Below are 18680 nucleotides of genomic sequence, written 5' to 3' on the forward strand. Positions count from 1 at the left end.
TAATTTGTAGTATTGTGAAATTGTTATTGCTAAAGTGTGTTGATATGTACTGACCATATCGCTTACCTAGTTTTAAACTACAGCAATAAATACTACATTTATTATTATTTATGGTGTTCCTTCTCCCTCTCTTTATCTGTCCTACTTTCTGATCTCCCCCTCTCTTTACTGTTATTTCCCCTTATTTCCCCAATCTTTTCATTTTTTGTATTATCCATCCTTTCTTGAACTTCTCTTTCCATCCTATATCGTCTTCATATTTTGAGTTATCAATAAGGCAAAATTTAGCTTTCCCACTGACATGACCAATGGGGCATACGCAATTACCGGTATATCTAAATATAATTTTCATTAGTATAAGAAAATAAGCTTCTAAAATACTATAGATTTTATTTTATATAGGTGTTTGTCAGAGTCCTTTTTGTTTTCTTTGCACAATTAAGTCAAAGAAGAATGAATACTCCAGGTGTTATGATTTTTATGGTTCAAGGTCACATATCAAATCCTTATGTTCTTGTAAAGTGAATACAAGTTAATTATTACATTACACTGCATTATAAACTATATTTACATGATTCTATGTTCCTTAAAAAGGTGGCAATATTCTTTTTAGAACATTTAAGGCAAGGGGTTTTGCTGCACTCCAACAGTTTATCAAGAAACAGGTAAGCATCAGAAAACATATAACTCTAACTATTCAACGAGTATAAATAATTAAATATATATAGTTATTGTAAGAATATGAATAGATTAATTAGAAAATCTGTAATTTTTAAATATACAAATGGAAAAAATACATATTATACCTTGAAACCTGGACTTTTGGGAGCTATTATGGTCATACATCTTTCATTGATTTAATTTTCCTCCCATCATGAGTATAAAGATTTCTTTATTTCAGTCACTTGCTACCTTGAAAGTATATCTTAAAGAAGAACAAGTAGAATTCCACACATCAAATATTTGAGAGCGATGACTGAGCACAAAGGAACTCATTACATGGTGGCCAGACCTATATATTCAGAAAATGCATTTTCTGCAAATCACGAAAAAGTGTCCAGAAATCATAAAACCGCTTTGGATCACCTCAAGCAGTATTTTGGGTAAGTAAACATTTTTTATTTAATATAGATAGATAGATAGATAGATAGATAGATAGATAGATAGATAGATAGATAGATAGATAGATCGAAATCTTTATTTCTAGGAGTATGCCAATCCATTTTTAGAAGTATATTTTTAACACTGTATTTTATACTGGTACAAAAAATGATTTTGGTAAAATAACTGTACTATATATTTTCCACACTTTAAGTGATTGAACATTTAATATGTGATAATATTGTTAAAATCTGGCATGGATTGGATTGCTTGTTTCATACCTGATTAATGCCTGGTTAATTTAACTTGCTTGTTTTAAAACAACAGTCTTCATGTGGATCATTAACATTTTTCCTGGGAATCACATCGGGGGTGTGTGTATGCAAAACAGACCACATGGTTTTATACATGGTATGCTTTCTTTTTTTCAGACATTGTTATTATTATTATTTATTGTTTTATATAGCGCCATCAAATTCCGTAGCACTGTACAATGGGTAGATAGGACATAACAAGCAGTATATAACATAACAATTTGACTTAGAGAAACAACAGGTGAGGAGGGCCCTGCTCAAATGAGTTTACAATCCAGAGGGAGTTAGGCTGTTTTACACAATAGTTCAAAAGTAAATTGGCATTAGTAGGGATGGAGTAGCTGGTTACTATAAGTAATGCAGGAGAGGGACTAGGAAAGGTGAGCTAAAGGAATATGGGGGACGCGGCACACTGACGTCGGTTGATCAACTTCTAAGCTTATTTAATTTAATGACGGTTCAGGACCATCAAAGGTCGTTAACAGACCGTTTTTGCATGACGGCCCTAAACCATCATCGGTCGTTAAGAGGTTAAGGAACGAAGGCCGGGGGGAAAGACGGATAAACCTGGGGAGAGCATTTCAGAGAATAGGGGCAGCTATTGAGTAAAATACATGAATAAAAATGACCTGGCTGAGAAGGAAAACTAGAAGATAGGTGGTCAGGGCTGGCCCAAGACATTGTGCTGCCTGGGGCGAAGTGTGAAATGCTGTGAATGAGTGAGTGTTGACGTGATGCCTGGCATCACAGCGCTCTTACTCATGCTGCCATGCGAGAGCTGACCTCCAATCACGAAGGAGAAGACACTCTGCACAGCTTGCATTAGGTCCACAGACAAGCTAATAATAGCATTTCTTGGGGCGGCAAACTACCGCCTCTTCAAAAGTGCCGCCTGGGGCAATTGCCCCACTCTGCTCCATAGCAGGTGGTTTGAATGCCCTGATATGCTCCCCTTTGTTCTCTAAGTCTGTTAAAACTTAAAAAAGATGACTTGGGCAGCTGTGGTGAGATATTGCTGATGTAAGCAGTGTTAGTGGGGAGAAAGCAAATATGTTGTTCTGAAAGTATCTGAATGTGCTATGTAAACAATGTGGTGTTTAAAAATTAAAGTTTCCATTCACTTTTTAGGTGCTCAACTGAAAAGGCAAAGGGCATTGCCCTTTCTTTCCTACCGATTGCATCATGGCTTCCTGTGTATAACTTTAAGGAATGGCTTCTCAGTGATTTGATTTCTGGAATCAGCACTGGGATGGTTGCTGTTTTGCAAGGTAATTGGTTCCGCTGTATTAATTATTTTACGCATATAAGGTTTGATTCATTGACCTGTCTAAACTGTTTGTTTTAATAGAGGCAAAAAACACATGGTTTGTGATTCATTGATCTGCCTGAAATAAAATTCTTAGGTGGAAAGATGGGGAAAGCAAATAAAAAGAAGTTAAGCAAGTCAAAGATGTCAAAACTAACTATTTTTATTAAACATAATCCACAATTTCAAAAAGCTACCACTATTGCAAGGATTATTCTAAAACCCTCTTTTTTACTATGTCTAAATTGTAAAAGTTGTATATAAAACATTGTGTGCATATATATATATATATATATATATACTGTATATATTCTAGATACAAAGTGAAAAAGTGTTAAACTATTAAATTAGGCTATACTAAGTCAAACTAATTTATTTATTTCATGTTCTAGGCCTGGCATTTGCTTTACTCGTGAATGTCTCTCCAGCTTATGGACTCTATTCTGCTTTTTATCCTGTAATATTGTATTTTTTTCTTGGAACATCAAAGCATATATCAGTTGGTAAGTTATAAAATCCATAGTAGAATTCACAACTATGTTCATTGGGACATGCTACAAAAGGAATTTGTGGCAACATAAAGGAAGATTGCTTTTCGATTGAAGTTGTAAAGACACTTGGTCAACCTGTCCAAAAAGTAGACACAAGATGCATGCTAAATTCATACTCACCAGTATTCAATACAACGTACAAATGCTTTAAGTTCAAACACACTTTGCAAAAGCGAATGGTAATTTTAAGTCAACATTCAGGGGTTAGCCTAGGGTTAGTGGTACCTGAGTGTAGTTTTTCTTCAGCACTCCTTCACCCCATTAAAATACATGCACATACTAACACACAAACTCACTCACCAAACACCAACATGCACACCCTACTGTACTGTAACACTAACACCATAAAGTTACACATACATACACACCATATACTTAAACACACACACATATATATATATATATATACACTCCCAATCTAACACTATACATGTACACAGATACTGTACATATACACACAGGGGGATGTAACAATTATGGTGACCCCTGTGACCACTTTTCCTTTCACCGCTCAGTCCGAGCATTTTCTGTGCACGCACATGGAGGTCTCACTATTCCTCACTGGTGCTGACTGGCAGTCAGTATGGCACATTTGATAGATTTGTAAAAGGGACACAACTGTCAATGCTAAAGTATCCCTTTATCCATAGCAGGGTAGGGTGATCCTTTCAAAAAAGTAAAATGTGGCAATAATATCTATTCAGCAATAATATGGTGACGTACATTATTCATACCAAACCGTCTTAATGTTTGTTTTATTAGTTTAGACTTGATCATTTAGAAATTATGACTACAATTATGACTACAATGTATATATTTAAGGTGTGCAAAAATGATGTGACATTGTTTCCTATTGATCTCTGTGTATGCTTTTTTTTTTTTAACTAAATCTTATTAGATTGAGCACACTGCTTCCAGAACAGAAGTTCCCAGCCCAGTCTTCAAGGCATACAAAAATGCAAGATTTAGTAATTTTAGTAATTTTAATATTATCACATTCTATTCCACTTGGAAGATTAGGACCACTGCTCTAGAAGTACAGCTCTACAAGCTGGTAGCATAGAGTAAAGAGCTATATACCTGGCTGTAACCAAAACTATCTTAAACATGAGATTTTTTTTTCTTGTCCTATATTGTGCTTTGGTCTTTGTTTCCCTTTTGTCCTTCTATAAAACATGTAAAACAATGTTATATGGCTTGGTAATATAAATAAAATAAACCGTTCTGGAACAGTCAATTTGTACTTTGTACTGGACATCATTTAATACCCATATGTGCAACACATAGTGTTACCAGTGTAAAGTAAACTTGTGAGCTACTTTTAACAATAGTGCCTATTTATCAAAGCCAATGCAATGTCAACTGTACTGATTTGGCATGTACATATCTGCCAGCAGAAGTTTTTTGGGGGGGTACCCACTGTCCTTAATCATTCACCTGTAGCAGTATGGGTATGGTGGATTCTGCACATTCAGTGATTTAGTAAGCAGGGATTACGTGCTGTCATAGCAGGAGCAAAATAAATAGATGAGGAGCTCAGCAATGCAATGGAAAGGTAGAAATTGATGATTTCTTTGTTGCAATTAGTTGTCTATTTTAAAATTAGCCATACTTACTGTACTATTACCTACCTACATCAATAGAAATTATTATAACTTGACCCATTTTCCAGGCCCTTTTCCAGTTCTGAGTTTGATGATTGGCTCAGCTGTGCTGAGATTAGTACCAGATCCTGTTATTAACAATTCTACAATAATTATCAGTGATACACAAGACAACAACGCAAACCATACAGATGGTTTATCCATTGCTGAACAAAGAGTTATCGTTGCCGCCTCTGTTACAGTCCTGGCTGGAATTTTTCAGGTTAGTGTTTGACTTCATAGTTATTCTGGTGAAGATAATTCTATGTGTGCATTGAAACGTATACCAATTTCCCATAAGCCATAAAACAGAATTTAATACACAATTTTGGTCTAATGGTAGTGTAACTTATTTATGTGAATTTTCAGTTCAATCTTCAACACTACAAAAGCAACCGCTATATTTTTTACTTTTTAAAAATGTCCTATGGGTACAAGCATGTGTGCATGCATTACAATGAAATTATACGTATCTTGTAAGTACTAATAAAGATCTTGTTTCTTTCAGCTGGCCTTAGGGTTGCTGCAAGTCGGTTTTATAGTGATTTATCTATCAGATCCTCTGATAAGTGGCTTCACTACCGCTGCAGCCATTCAGGTATTTGTATCTCAAATAAAGTTCATACTTGGGCTTAAAATAAAGAACTTCAGTGGACCACTGGCAATTTTTTATGTAAGTAAACACATATCTCTTTTTGTTTTAGTGGTTATAACTACTGCTTTTGATAATATTTTCTGATTTGTTTAAAAATCAATCCTGCTAATTAAAATCCAAATGTGAACTGTTGACACAGAGATGTCTGTATTAAATATAATTTTAGAATTTACTAATACCACTAACCTTCTTTTTTTACAATTATAATATGATGGTTCATTCAGCTGGCTGGTTCACGACCTTTATTCTCAAACCTCAATATGAAGAAGGAAGGCTATAACTGTTCCACAAAATATTTTTAAGGAATTATTTATTGTTATATAAATTATATGCCATCATACAACAAATCTGATCAAGGTAGATGCTTACATGACCAGGCAATTTAGATCCTGCAAATATCTCCCCACCGTGAAAACACAGGAGATTAGTAATCTTTACATTGTGAAAAGGCCGCTGCACTTTATTTACCAATATTTAACACACACTGTGACAATATTTTCTTTTTCTGCAGTTCAATCACTGATCAATAAAACAATGTAGTAACTCCCATGGCACCCAACACTCCTCACCAACTTAAAGGATGCCTCTCAAATTTCGAGAGTTTACACCCCATTATTTTTTTGTCTGAAACACTTTAACCACTCCAGAAAACCCACCTAAGGGGACCTTTAAACACCTTAATAGCGCATTGCCCCATCAGCTGCAACACTTCACCAGCAGGTGGATGGGTATTATTGAAGCCTTTCTTTCAGTACCCACCCTCAGCAATTCCACCAACCAAACATATGATCTTTGTACACCCATAGAGAGCATAACTCAGATGCTAACATCACAAAAATATATATAACACGCTAAGGTAGGTAACCCCTGCTTAACTTCTGCTAAACCAGCTTCAGAACCCAATCTACCAACTCAATTTATGGGTGGGAGGGTTATGATTGCAGCAAACATTGAAGGTAACACTCCAGCCTGTGGAACTTCTCAAATAAGGTAGGATAAACCTACCCTCCCACCATGTCTCATAACTTAATCCATGCCTGGCCAGCCAAAATGCCACTCATGTTCCCAGACCTAATTCCAGGCCTGGGTTTAGAAAATGTGAAGAAAATAAGAAGACAACAAGACACTGGAGATATTTGATAAATTACTCTTCCGGTGGATTGGGTGCAAAATTCCTACCCTTCAGGAAGCATTCAACAGATTTTGAAATTTTGAATTTGGTGAGCTAAGGAGGACTGTTCAGTACTAGAACATATATAGTAAATATATTAGGATATTTTACATACCCATTTTTTAAGAGTCATTACTGTTGTGTTGTGCCATTTCATGTGAATACAGTTTCAGCAATCTTAAATTAGAAGGCATCATTGAGGATTATTGGTTGCAATCCAACAAAACAGTTCTCAATGTAACCTATTGGTGAGAAAGTAATAAAGTGCATGTAGCTTCACTAAAACAAATAATAAGTAATAAGAGTAACATTTTGTTATGTATCCACTGGGATACACATACGTCTAGTTTGTGAAACTAAATTCCCTTTTTGGAGCATGGTACTTTGGCTTGCAAAGTACACTTTCTATGGGATCCGCAACATAAGACTGAATAAAAAATTCATTTTGATTTCACCAAGCTACATTTCATTCAATATTTAATGTTAAAAGAATGTGTTTGTGGTTTTTCACAGACTTTAGAAGACATCTTTAAAAAGATTACCGGCACAAACATTGCTGACCTTGTTACATCTATCATCATCATGGCTGTGGTTTTCATTGTCAAAGAAGTTAATGATAGATATAAGGCAAAAATACCAGTGCCAATCCCTATAGAACTTATAATGGTAAGGAATTTACTACCAAATAAGAGAACGTATATTCACAGATCAATGTGTCATCCGCAAATGTAAAACATCTTAGTGAGTTAAGCCATATTATTGGTAAGACCTATTTAATTTCAATTTAAAAATCATAGACAATGCAAATAATCTTCTAAAAAAAGTCTGAAGGGCCCAATAGACTATGTTTGGAGCGGCCTGCCAACTTAAAATTCTGTCACTTTGGATTCAGGTCCATTTAAAAAAACTACACACACATATATGTCAATCTGCACTTTAGATATGTTCTTACAGTTCACATATACACTGCGTATAAGATTGTGGGCTTTAAATCCAAAAATATAATATATTCTACTAATCTGACAACACTGTTTATTTTTCACAGACAATAATTGCAACAGGTGTATCATATGCATTTGATTTCAATTCAAGATATAATGTACAGATCATTGGTGTTCTAGAAAGCGGGTAAGTGTATGGCTTTTGATAATTAGTTGTTTGTGTTTAGAATTGCTCATATAATTCTTGTATAAAATTTTAAATGTTAAAAATGAGGGTTCGTTGATGCAGCCCACACTGTTGCATGTTTTATAGTAAATGGCAGCTAAATTTTTCTATGGGATCTCTACCTCATCTGCTCCTTATGGATGGTGGGAGTTGGTGGGGATGCATTGAGAAGGTAGGGCTAGCTAGTCTCAATATACTTGAAAAGCAGCATGGAGTAATCGGAGAAAAGAAGCTGCTCATCAATCATCTCTGATTCCTGGAGCTTCCAGGCCAAAGCTGGAAAGTTCCCATGTATGGTCATAATTGATCATTAGCCACATGTATGGGTTGTAACGTGCAGAAGATATGAAAGTAAAGTCAAGACCTGCTAGAAAAATTATAGGGAAGGGACATACAAACTATGTATAATGTTTCTTGAATACTGTAATCCTGTCCAATCAGTTCTCCTTCATACACATCTTGCACCATTACAATCCGCCATAAATGTTGTCATTATACTTATCTTCCTTATCTATTAGCTGTACTAATACTACTGTCAATTTCTTTACTATTTGTCTGTATGCTTTAGGAGCCACTATGAAAGCTCTTCCATCTTTTACTTACATCTCGTTACTTAACTCCAAATACACTCCTACCCTGTCTGTCTCATCTGATGATCTTCACTTGCCCTGTGGTCTGACTTATACTTCTCATCCATACTTACAACAAGACTTCTCAAGGAATGCCCTCATTCTCTGGAATACCCTTCCTTGGCTTATTGGACACTCTCCTTACCGTCAAAAAAATCCCTCAAGAGGTTAATTCCACAGCCTTTGATTATTTCTGTTTCATGTACTTTTTCCAACTCTCAGATATCAGCCTCCTATAGTACCAAGTATTTCAGTTTTCCAAGAATGTATAGCTGATGGATTTGCTATTGGAATTGTTGCATTTGCAGTTGGATTTTCTGTTGCTAAAGTATACTCAATCAAGCATGATTATCTCATAAATGGAAACCAGGTAAATAACAGACTATCCTTGTACGTTATAGTTTGGCTGTAAATTACCTGGTAGAGAGTGTTCAGTAGCCCTTTCCTTGCTAGGTGTGTTTGTATGAATGGCTAAAGTCAGGGAAGTTGTTTTGCAGTTAAAAAAGGGCAGAAATCTAATCTTAGAATATGTGTTGTAAATGTTGTAAATATGGCTGAGGTTATGTACTATTTTTTGCACGAGATATGACCTACAAACACTGTGTCATTGTATGCCAGATGACTGGGTAAGATAGACCAATCAGAATGAAGAAGCTTTTATTTTTCACCTCTTAATGTCAACATAACCTACTCTTTGTTTGCATGTTTTAAGATTAGAGTCGTATTTGCTGCTATATGAAGTACAAGTATTCTAGACTGGATTTTATAACCAAATGCTCCCGTTTTACTTTATACGTTATTAAATGATATCATTAGTAAATAGCTACACAGCAGAGATGGATTGAACACATAGAACTGCTTGTTTTTATCTCTTGCAGGAACTGATAGCATTTGGAATTGGAAACATATTCTGTGGCTGTTTTCGGGGATTTGCAGTTAGCACATCCCTATCTAGGTCTGCTGTTCAGGAAAGTACAGGAGGCAAATCTCAGGTAGTGTGTCAAAATCAAAATGCAAATATTTCTTGGATATCAGAATCTTTTTACATTGTTTTGCATTTTAGATATAAATGACACGTTCTACCTGAAATCACTAGTTACATGCCCCAGTAGGTATCTTTTTCTTCTCTATCTTGGTCTTTAGACTTACATGAGTCTTCTTAGTTGAGTTTAAAGTAAAAGGCCAAAAAACATGCATGGGGTAGACATATGACTATCCTGAATTTAAGATGTCACTAAGGATAGATTAAGGGTTTAGCCCTTACAGAGGTAAAATTGGGCAGACTTAATGGGCAGAATGATTATCTACCACCAAATTCTATGTTTCTAAGAAGAACATTGCGTGCCAAGAGCTTTGCTAAGCTAGAACAAAAGTTAAATTAATAGATGTAATAGTATTCTGTTTATCACCAGATATCACAATATTCTTTTATTTTCCTGCCCAACTTGTTGAGTACTAACCACACCTAAACAAAATGTGGAAAACCCAGTAAATGAGCAGAAGCACTTTCTTGGGAACGTATAGTTTTTCCATATCATATAGTTTTTCAATATCAAAAGCCAAATACACAGTGGTAGAGCCCTCCATTACCAAATGCTCAAGAAATGGTTAGCTATGAATGAAACTGCATGAAGTCATAAGTGTTATATTAACTTTATTTTTCATTTGTTTCCAAAATTAACCTATAATAATCATAATATATAATTGTGGAATGCAAAGGACTTTTTTTATCAGACATTTATTCTGTAGACCTTCATATGTATATTAATTTAATATTATTTCATTCATGGTTTGTGTAGTTGGTATTTGAGCAATACTTCCAGAAATGTACAAACTTGTGTTTTCTTCCTTTATTATTACAGATTGCTGGGGTGCTGTCCGCTCTGATTGTCATGATTGTCACCTTAGCCATTGGATTTCTTCTAAAAACTTTACCAAAGGTAATGATTTTACATCCAACATGTGGTTGTGTTTACCATTTTTACTTAATGTAGTAGGAATTATGTTAATATTTTGCAATAAGCTGCTATTCCATATAAAATAATTATGGTCTGAAAACATCTTAAATTTTTCTAAATTAAAATATAAAGGGAACCAATCTATAGCTGCTATATAGGTGCTAAAAATGTAATCTGTTTTCGAGTACATAAAGTGGAACTTATACCAATTTTTTTTCTATTATCGGAAAAAATTTGTTTGAAATTGTTATGCTGTGTTTTAAAAAAACATATTTCTAGTTTTTGCATAATATAATGTTTTCAGACAGCTGCACAATGTTTTTAGTCAGCTGTTATCATTGTACAATTCACTAGACTGTTCCTTATCAAGCTGCCTGTGGTAAGTAACAGAATGGCTCAGTCTTAATCACTCAGACATTGGCACGCTGCCTAATGAAAGTCTATAGAGGGGTGGACTTCATTATCACTGTCATAAAGAATCATCTCAGTGTGGTGCTTGAGCAGGAAAAATCACCTGAAACATCACGACTGACAACAGCGGCCTCCAAGTCTGCAGATAAAGAAAGTTTATTGGAACAAAATTAGATAAAACCAAGTTTTTGTTTATGTTAAGCTACATTATTCAATACATATTTATGCTCAAGGAGAAAAGTTTTGTATATATTTGTCTAATATATTTAGCTGGGCAACAAAATCAGATTAAAAACTATTTTTCCCTTTTTCCTTCTTTCCTTTAGTCTGTACTTGGCGCTTTAGTTCTCATTAATTTAAAAGGAATGCTCATGCAATTTAATGAAATACCAATTTTGTGGAGGAAGGATAAATATGATTGCGTAAGTATAGTTAATATATATAGATATATATATGAATTATTTATATAGAGGTAGCCCGTCTTAGAGACAAAAATTGTCAAAGATCGTTCACCAAGTTTTCATAAGAAGTCTATCAAAATTCACGATCACCACATTCCGCTTATGCATCCAGGACAGCAGCCAAATTATGTCCAAGGACGAGTAACTGGAAATTTCCTTCGCTAGGCTTTGTTTTGTACAAACAATTTATGGAAACAAAGTTTAGTCCCCTCAGATGCCAGCTACAATATACACACAATAAAAACACAAGTTTTGCTCATGCCATTTATTTTATTGTTCTATTTATGAGACCAAAGTGGCTTAATGAAAAGTGAATGAAAACAAGCTTCCTTTGTTTCCAAACACATAATGTGCATGCAGCTGGAGTGTAATGCAGTATGCTGTCTGCTTGAGAGGTTTCCTTTCATAACTCCTATAAAGGGGAAGCACATGTATCAATTTTCATAAAAATATATAATGTACAATAGGTGACAACATTTCAAGATTTTAAAATAATTGTCAATCTTGTGTTCCAAAATGTTTAATTGCAAGACTGCAGACTAAAAAAGGTGTATAGAAATCTCCAAATCTCCAAAATCTCCAAAATAGATTTATGCTAATACATATACATATTACCTATGATATTTGTAGATTTTTATACAATACATACTTTATGTGTCTTTCACAGTTAGTGTGGCTGGTGACCTTTGCTTCTGCAGTAATTCTTGGGCTGGATCTTGGTCTGGCAGCTGGAGTTGGATTTGAGCTTTTAACTGTGGTGTTTCGTACACAGTTGTGAGTAATCTGAGTAATTTAAAGCCTGAAGGATGCCAAAAGCAAATATTATAAACATGTTTGGTTTTTCTATATAGCCCAGCGTATACTGACTAGATTAAAAAAACAAACTCTAGAGACATTTTAATGCAATTTTATGTTATGTAATTGCCTCTGTCCATCTAAAAAATGTGGAATTACTATAATTTTGATCTGCTGACATTACTCAACCAAACAAAAGGCATCTAGGCTTAAATCTTAGATATTTGGTTTTTTGGTATCATTTATATATGATTTAAGTGTAATATTTTATTACATATTTTATCTGGTAATGGTTCATATAATGTTTACAGCGGAAGGTATATTGTATACCATTTAAAGAAGTATGTCTACCTTTTGATTTAAGAGAGTTTTGGGGTACAATTCTGGGGAGAAATAGAAACTGGAGGCAGAATCCTCAACCCAGGGAATGCCCCTAATGTAGTGGACATCTGCTTACCCTATCCCATGAGATTTTGTTCTTTGAACTGGTCTAGTACCTTCAACAATGTATTTTTATGATATCTCCTACTAAGCAGTACAATCAGTCTATTTTTTTTTATAATTCTGCAGTCCTAATGACAGAACTACTTATGTTCTCAAGAGGAGATGTGCACCGTTAGGGATGATTTAGAAAAGACACTGAGAATATTTAATCTAATTGGCTACTTCATGTCTGTTTAGCATTTAGATCTGCCAACATTATGTGCGGTGTCACGTCTCTGTTACACAATGCACACTGACAAGGCAATGAATATGTTGTATTTTTCCAGCATAAGTGAAACAAGCCTGTTATAGTAGGACATGATTTTACAGTCTAATAAAAGTGCATCAGTAAATTGCATAAACCCAAGTCCCATTTAATTGTTTGCCTTTCACCCAATAAAGTGTTTACTTGGACTGTGTTCATTTGCAGTGTTGAAGGAACACTGATTTAATGACAGTGATGATTACTGATTTAAACTAGATCCTATATGTACAAAAAAAGTATTGTTACACCCAGGTTTTATGATAACTGACTAGTATAGGATGTCAGATGACCATGTCTTTTCTATTTATTCTAGAATCTTGTAAAAAAAAAAAACCACAAAACTGTTCGGCTGTTGAACCTCATTGAGAAATGCATTCAATAAATGTCAGATAGGGCTACTATATCTCCTCCCATGTTAGTTAAGTGAAGCTGTTACATTGAACTAATGTAGCCAGGGGCCTTTGTGGGATTAGTTTCAAATCTTGCCAATGATTCATCAGATTCTCAAATAGTATGCATCTCCTTCATACTCTGTATTTATTCTCCAGAATTCCTGATTGGACACACATTACTCATTTCACTAGGTGGCCATTGTTGCCTGGCTTGTTAATGGCTTTAGCACAAAACTCTCATGCTCTTTTAATAGATTTGCGAATCCCATTGGATTATATTGATTTTTTTTTCCCACTTTAAAGGGATGAAGTAGAAAAATGGCAGCCTTTTAAGCAATTTTACAAAATTACACACAATCCATGTTTCTTACATCCAGATATTGTATACAGTGTTGATTTCAAAGAGAGATTATGCCATGTTCTGCTCCTACTGTTAATGTTTGGGTTTCGAATCATATTAAAATATGTTATAATTATATAATTATCTATATATAACTATTCCTACACATAGCAGGATAAATGCTACCAAAAGGTATTCTCACAAACCGCTTGCAGATGCAATGTAATCCTTTATTTTTCAGCCCAAAATGTACTCTCATTGCTAATATTGGATGGACTGATATTTACAGAAACAGAAAAGACTATGTGGATGTAAGTATTAGTCCTAAAACCACACAAATCCTATTTAAAAAGAATAGTGTATTTTGTATAATAATTTTCTTCTGTTTATAGGCCTTTGAACCAAAGGGAGTGAAAATATTTAGATGTCCATCTCCTATATTCTTTGCTAATGCAGGGTACTTTAAAGATAAACTAACAGCTGCTGTAAGTATCCTCCTATCAATATTTTAATAGCTGTATGATATGGATTTCCCTGATTAATTTCATGCATATACCTTTTTTTAAGGTTGGGTTTAATCCACTAAGAGTGTTGCGTAAGCGTAATAAGGCTCTGAAAAAAATCCAAAAGTTATTGAAGAAAGGCGTCCTTCAAGGCACTGCGGTAAGTCAATAAAAGCTTCCATTTATGTAAGTAATGGAATGGGTGACAGTCCACATGGACAGAGAAGTTTCTCAATGAATATTCATTAATGTTAGATTTAGCGACCAGTTAAAATAGCACATGGGTGAACTATCTACCTGGGAGCCTATCCTGTGCTATTAGGTTGTGAGATAGTTTAGTTATAGCTACTGGGGCAGTCCTGAGAACCAGACTTATGTGCCAGTAGTAGACTATTTGATAATAACACGTAGACCATGTTTTTTTTTTCATTGGGTCTATTGTAACCAAGAAACTTTAGGGCTATAAATAGAATAACATTAATATTTTAGAGCTTCTTGATCCAAGGAGAAATCCGATTGCCTTAGAAGGGTTGAAATTTTTAAGTTGATATAGAAAATATTGTAAGTTTTATAAAGGTAAAGCATTATAATAGACTATAATAGTCAGATGGATTTGGGTCCAAAAAGAAGTATTAGTCCTTCTGAAGAGGAAAACTTGGGAGGTATGATAATATGCAAAATGTATATTTCTTAATTTAGGTAGTTGTATCTTTCCGGACACCACTCTCTTTCCTTGTAGAGAAAGGGTAACATTAATATGTAAATATCTACCTGAGAAAATGCATCATCTTTTATGTTCAAAATATTTCATCCTAATATCTTTTTTTTCAAAACTTTGTCATACAGAATGGCATTATTTGTACATCGTACGAATATGTAGAGTCTGAGGATGAATTGGATAATAACAAAATAGATGAACTTTACAACTCCATTAAAAAGGACGATCTGCCATTTCAAATAGACTGGAACTCAGATCTGCCAAGTGATATTGTTGTGCCCAAAGTTGATATCCACAGTTTAATTCTTGATTTTGGAGCAGTTTCTTTTATTGATGTGACTGGAATGAAAAGTTTAAAAACAGTAAGTAAACACTATGGGGAATATACAAGGACTGACACCTACACAGCATTTGGTATCATATCATTCATTTGGCAACATTACTTCTAGTTTGCATTCGTTTTTGTGTTTGTTTTCAAACTGTGGTAGATATTTGATTTAAAGTTTTTTGGTTTTTTTTAAACTTAGAGAAGCCAACATCCCCTCCCTTCTCCTTAAATGTGTTTTTCTACCAGAGTACAGGATGAAGAGGCAGACCTGGCACTTTAAGGCATTTGGCATCATAGTCTGTTTTGTACCTATACTGTAGCTGGCATGCAAAGTGCAACATTAGAAACACAATTCCTAGTTCTGTTGAACGTACAAACCCTTGCCAGAAAGAATTGTGAATCAAGAAAAATATTGATTTTTTTAACACACAAAACCAGACACTGGTTGTTGCTAAGAAAGAAAAGAAAGAATGAACTGACAGATCTGTTGAGATGTATTTGCTTAACATACCACAAAGAGCAATTAATGTTTTGTGCATAGTGTAGGAATATACAGGGGCAGGGGACAGGCTCAACAGGGTCATGAAATGCAATGTTAAGTGAAAGAGGTAGTAATGTGGTATCTCACACCATGTTCAGGGTGCTCAGGGTCCTCGAGAAGTAGATATATAACTTTGTGTGACAGTGAGTGTGGGTGTTAGAGTAAGCATATGTAAGTGTGTTATTGATTGTCTGTGTGTAAAGTGTGATTTTGAAAGGCACCAGAAGGTTCCAGCCCTCGCCTGAGAATGTTGTAGCATAAAGGGAACGGATATCTATCCTATTGTAAATTACAATTTATTTATTTGTGCTCTATTTTGTGCTATATATAAATGTTGCCATCTTGCTGCTGCATTCTTAGATATTTATTATAATAACTTTACAGACAAAGCATTAGAATTTAGATGGGCTCTAATACTATAAGAGGAAATACATGTACACAGAGTACAGTAAGGGTGTGAAAACTTTATTCTCGGGATAACAGTAGGATCCTAATGCAGTTTTCATTCAGTGACAATGGGAAGTGCAAGTAAATATATGTGTGCAGTATTTTTCCAATGCTTTTGGTGGCAAGTATATATTCCTACCCTAAAAACAGGCAACAGATTAGAAAAGACCTAATGTAGAAACATTGTCTTTCACTGAACATGGACTCCTGTGTAATTTAAATCTGTAGAGTTTGGTGGAGATAGTAATGATTTCAGACCAGAAACAAAAACTGTGATAACATTTTTAAAATATGTGAAATTGCAAGCATTAATTAATTATAATACAATAATTCCTAATAATTTTTTTCCAGATATTAAAAGAATTCATTAAGATTGAAGTTGATGTTTACATTGCTAATATAGACAGTAAGTCACTTTTAACTTATGATCTAAAATCATAGCCATGACTAGCTTTTGTTTTGTCAATAATATGATGTATTATACAGTTGCATAATACATTTTGTTTATCGCCAAAGATCCATAAAGGCAAATATAATTAACCTCTAGAGTAGTGTAACCTGTTACTGGATTCAGCGCATAGCTACTAGTGTTTGAATATTTAAATATAGTTTTTAAAATATTCCAAAAAACATACATATATATATATATATATATATATATATATATATATATACTAAATGTGAACACAACTTTATGAAGCTACAGTATAACGAAATCTCCTGCATTTGCAATACACAGATGACCTTCTGGATAAACTGAAGAACTGCGGATTTTTCGATGATGAAATTCAAACCTCCATATTGTTTCTCACAGTCCATGATGCTATGCTCTTTGCACTAGCAGCAAAAGGCAGTGAATATTCTGGTCAAATCACAGCACAGGTAAATGTGTTATCAGTAAATGCTTGTGTTTCATGCGTGTTAAATACAAATTTGTTGTTTCCTGATGTATGTGTCTAACCAAGTGTTTCTGATGACAGGAAAAAAACTGTCACACTTATAATAATGGATGCACAAATGGAAACCTAAGGAGCAGGGACCATACTGTGAGTAGATTTTTTTAAATAGCTAGTTGATTTGGAATGTCTGAGATTAAATAGACCCACATAAATAGAGTTATATCCGCGTTCAAATTTAAGTAAAATACCAAAGTACCTCTGTGCAAAGCAATACTCTAAATATATAAAAACCTAAATGTGCTTAGATTATAATACATTTTGCACTTAAAGAAAGAAGTAAAATAATAATAAAAAATACCGTTCTACAATACACACCCCAATTGAATATGCAAAAAATATTAACCCTTGCATTACTTGATCAAATAAAACAATGTCTATTTAAACCATCTTGAATTAAGAGTTCTCAGTAAAAGTCTCACATTTGCCCCATCCATTTGAAGCGTTCAGACGTAGCTCCAAAAGTAAAATAAAAAATACTGTTCTCCAATCAACCTATGAAGATGCTAAAACATAGAAAATGCATATAGTGTAAAACAGTATGGAAAGACTATAGAAAGTAAATAGTGATGGTTTCACTCACAAAATAAGCTCCATATGATAAATTTTCTGTAAGTGCAAACTTTATTATAGTCTAAGCATATTTGGGTGTTTTTACGTATTTGGAGTGTCACTTTGCGCTGGGTTACTTTGGTATTTTGTTTTCACTGATTTTTGTGCCCTGTTAATTCTCTAAAGTCCAAAAATAGTTACCGGCACTCCAGGGACTTTCCAAATAACCACACAAACAATTCTGGACTCTGTTAATACTCTAGCTGCATTGTGTATATTTCTCTTTTTTCTATAGGCCACCTCTTATTTCTTTTATATTGTCAAAATGGAAGTTACTATTTTCTATACTACTTAGATATCCAGTCTACTCTGGATTTTCATGTTATTAAGGAAATCAAACAAAAATGAATACCTTTTTATTACATTGCTGTGTTTTAATGACTAATAATCAATGTTTCTCTTATTTTCAGATACCAAGTGAAACTAAATTTTGATGTATTTATAAAATTTACTTATTTCCCAGATGTGCCTTACGAACCCCACTGGGTCATAATTTTATGGTCCTGTGTGATACAAGAAATCTTTCACAAGACAAGATATAAAATTATTTTATTTGGAGGGGCATGGGCAATAGCTTTTTGTTCAGAAAGTAACAAAAAAATAATTAAGTGAAAACTACAAATGATTGAGATATAGTTAATAAATGAACTTCCATTATATGCAAGAGAGCCAATGAACAACCAAATGTTTTCAATCCTCAATATAGCAGCTATTCTGCTTTTTAAAAAACTTTAAGGATCAAGGCTTTTTTATTGTTAAGTACACTTACAGACCAATGTATTTTTCTGCCTTTTTGCTACTGGGATTTCACCCTCCCTCGTTTAGCATACCCATACAAATTTATAAACTGGGTTTTTCAAGAGAATCCAGGCTTTTATTTTGAAACCAAATTTATACACAAAAGACAATATTTAAGAGAGTAGTACAAAATGG

General features: G+C 34.1%; 1 protein-coding gene across 1 annotated transcript; it reads left to right on the top strand.

Annotated features, from left to right (window-relative positions):
- The first annotated feature begins 972 nt into the window (after positions 1-972).
- On the top strand, positions 973-18181 carry LOC149302880 (chloride anion exchanger-like). The gene is made up of 19 exons (XM_089482087.1): positions 973-1103; positions 2544-2683; positions 3114-3224; positions 4945-5138; positions 5424-5588; positions 7255-7407; positions 7787-7869; positions 8760-8907; positions 9416-9529; positions 10400-10477; positions 11233-11328; positions 12035-12141; positions 13884-13953; positions 14035-14127; positions 14210-14305; positions 14992-15225; positions 16531-16585; positions 16919-17061; positions 18158-18181. The coding sequence occupies exons 1-19, from the start codon at positions 973-975 to the stop codon at positions 18179-18181; spliced, it is 2235 nt and encodes a 744-aa protein (XP_089338213.1).
- The last annotated feature ends 499 nt before the right edge of the window (positions 18182-18680 follow it).

Source organism: Sceloporus occidentalis, unplaced genomic scaffold (genome assembly GCF_023333645.1).
Source record: "Sceloporus occidentalis isolate IW3139 unplaced genomic scaffold, rSceOcc1.0.p SCAF_17, whole genome shotgun sequence".
In the NCBI taxonomy this organism is placed as follows: domain Eukaryota; kingdom Metazoa; phylum Chordata; class Lepidosauria; order Squamata; family Phrynosomatidae; genus Sceloporus; species Sceloporus occidentalis.

What these genes read in the sequence shown, in the direction of transcription:
- LOC149302880 (XM_089482087.1), top strand. Translation starts at nt 973, where the DNA reads ATGACTGAGCACAAAGGAACTCATTACATGGTGGCCAGACCTATATAT. An exon ending in ATTGGTGTTCTAGAAAGCGG is followed by an intron (nt 7,870 to 8,759) that starts GTAAGTGTATGG and finishes TCCAACTCTCAG; the next exon opens with ATATCAGCCTCCTATAGTAC. An exon ending in GTGGTGTTTCGTACACAGTT is followed by an intron (nt 12,142 to 13,883) that starts GTGAGTAATCTG and finishes TTTATTTTTCAG; the next exon opens with CCCAAAATGTACTCTCATTG.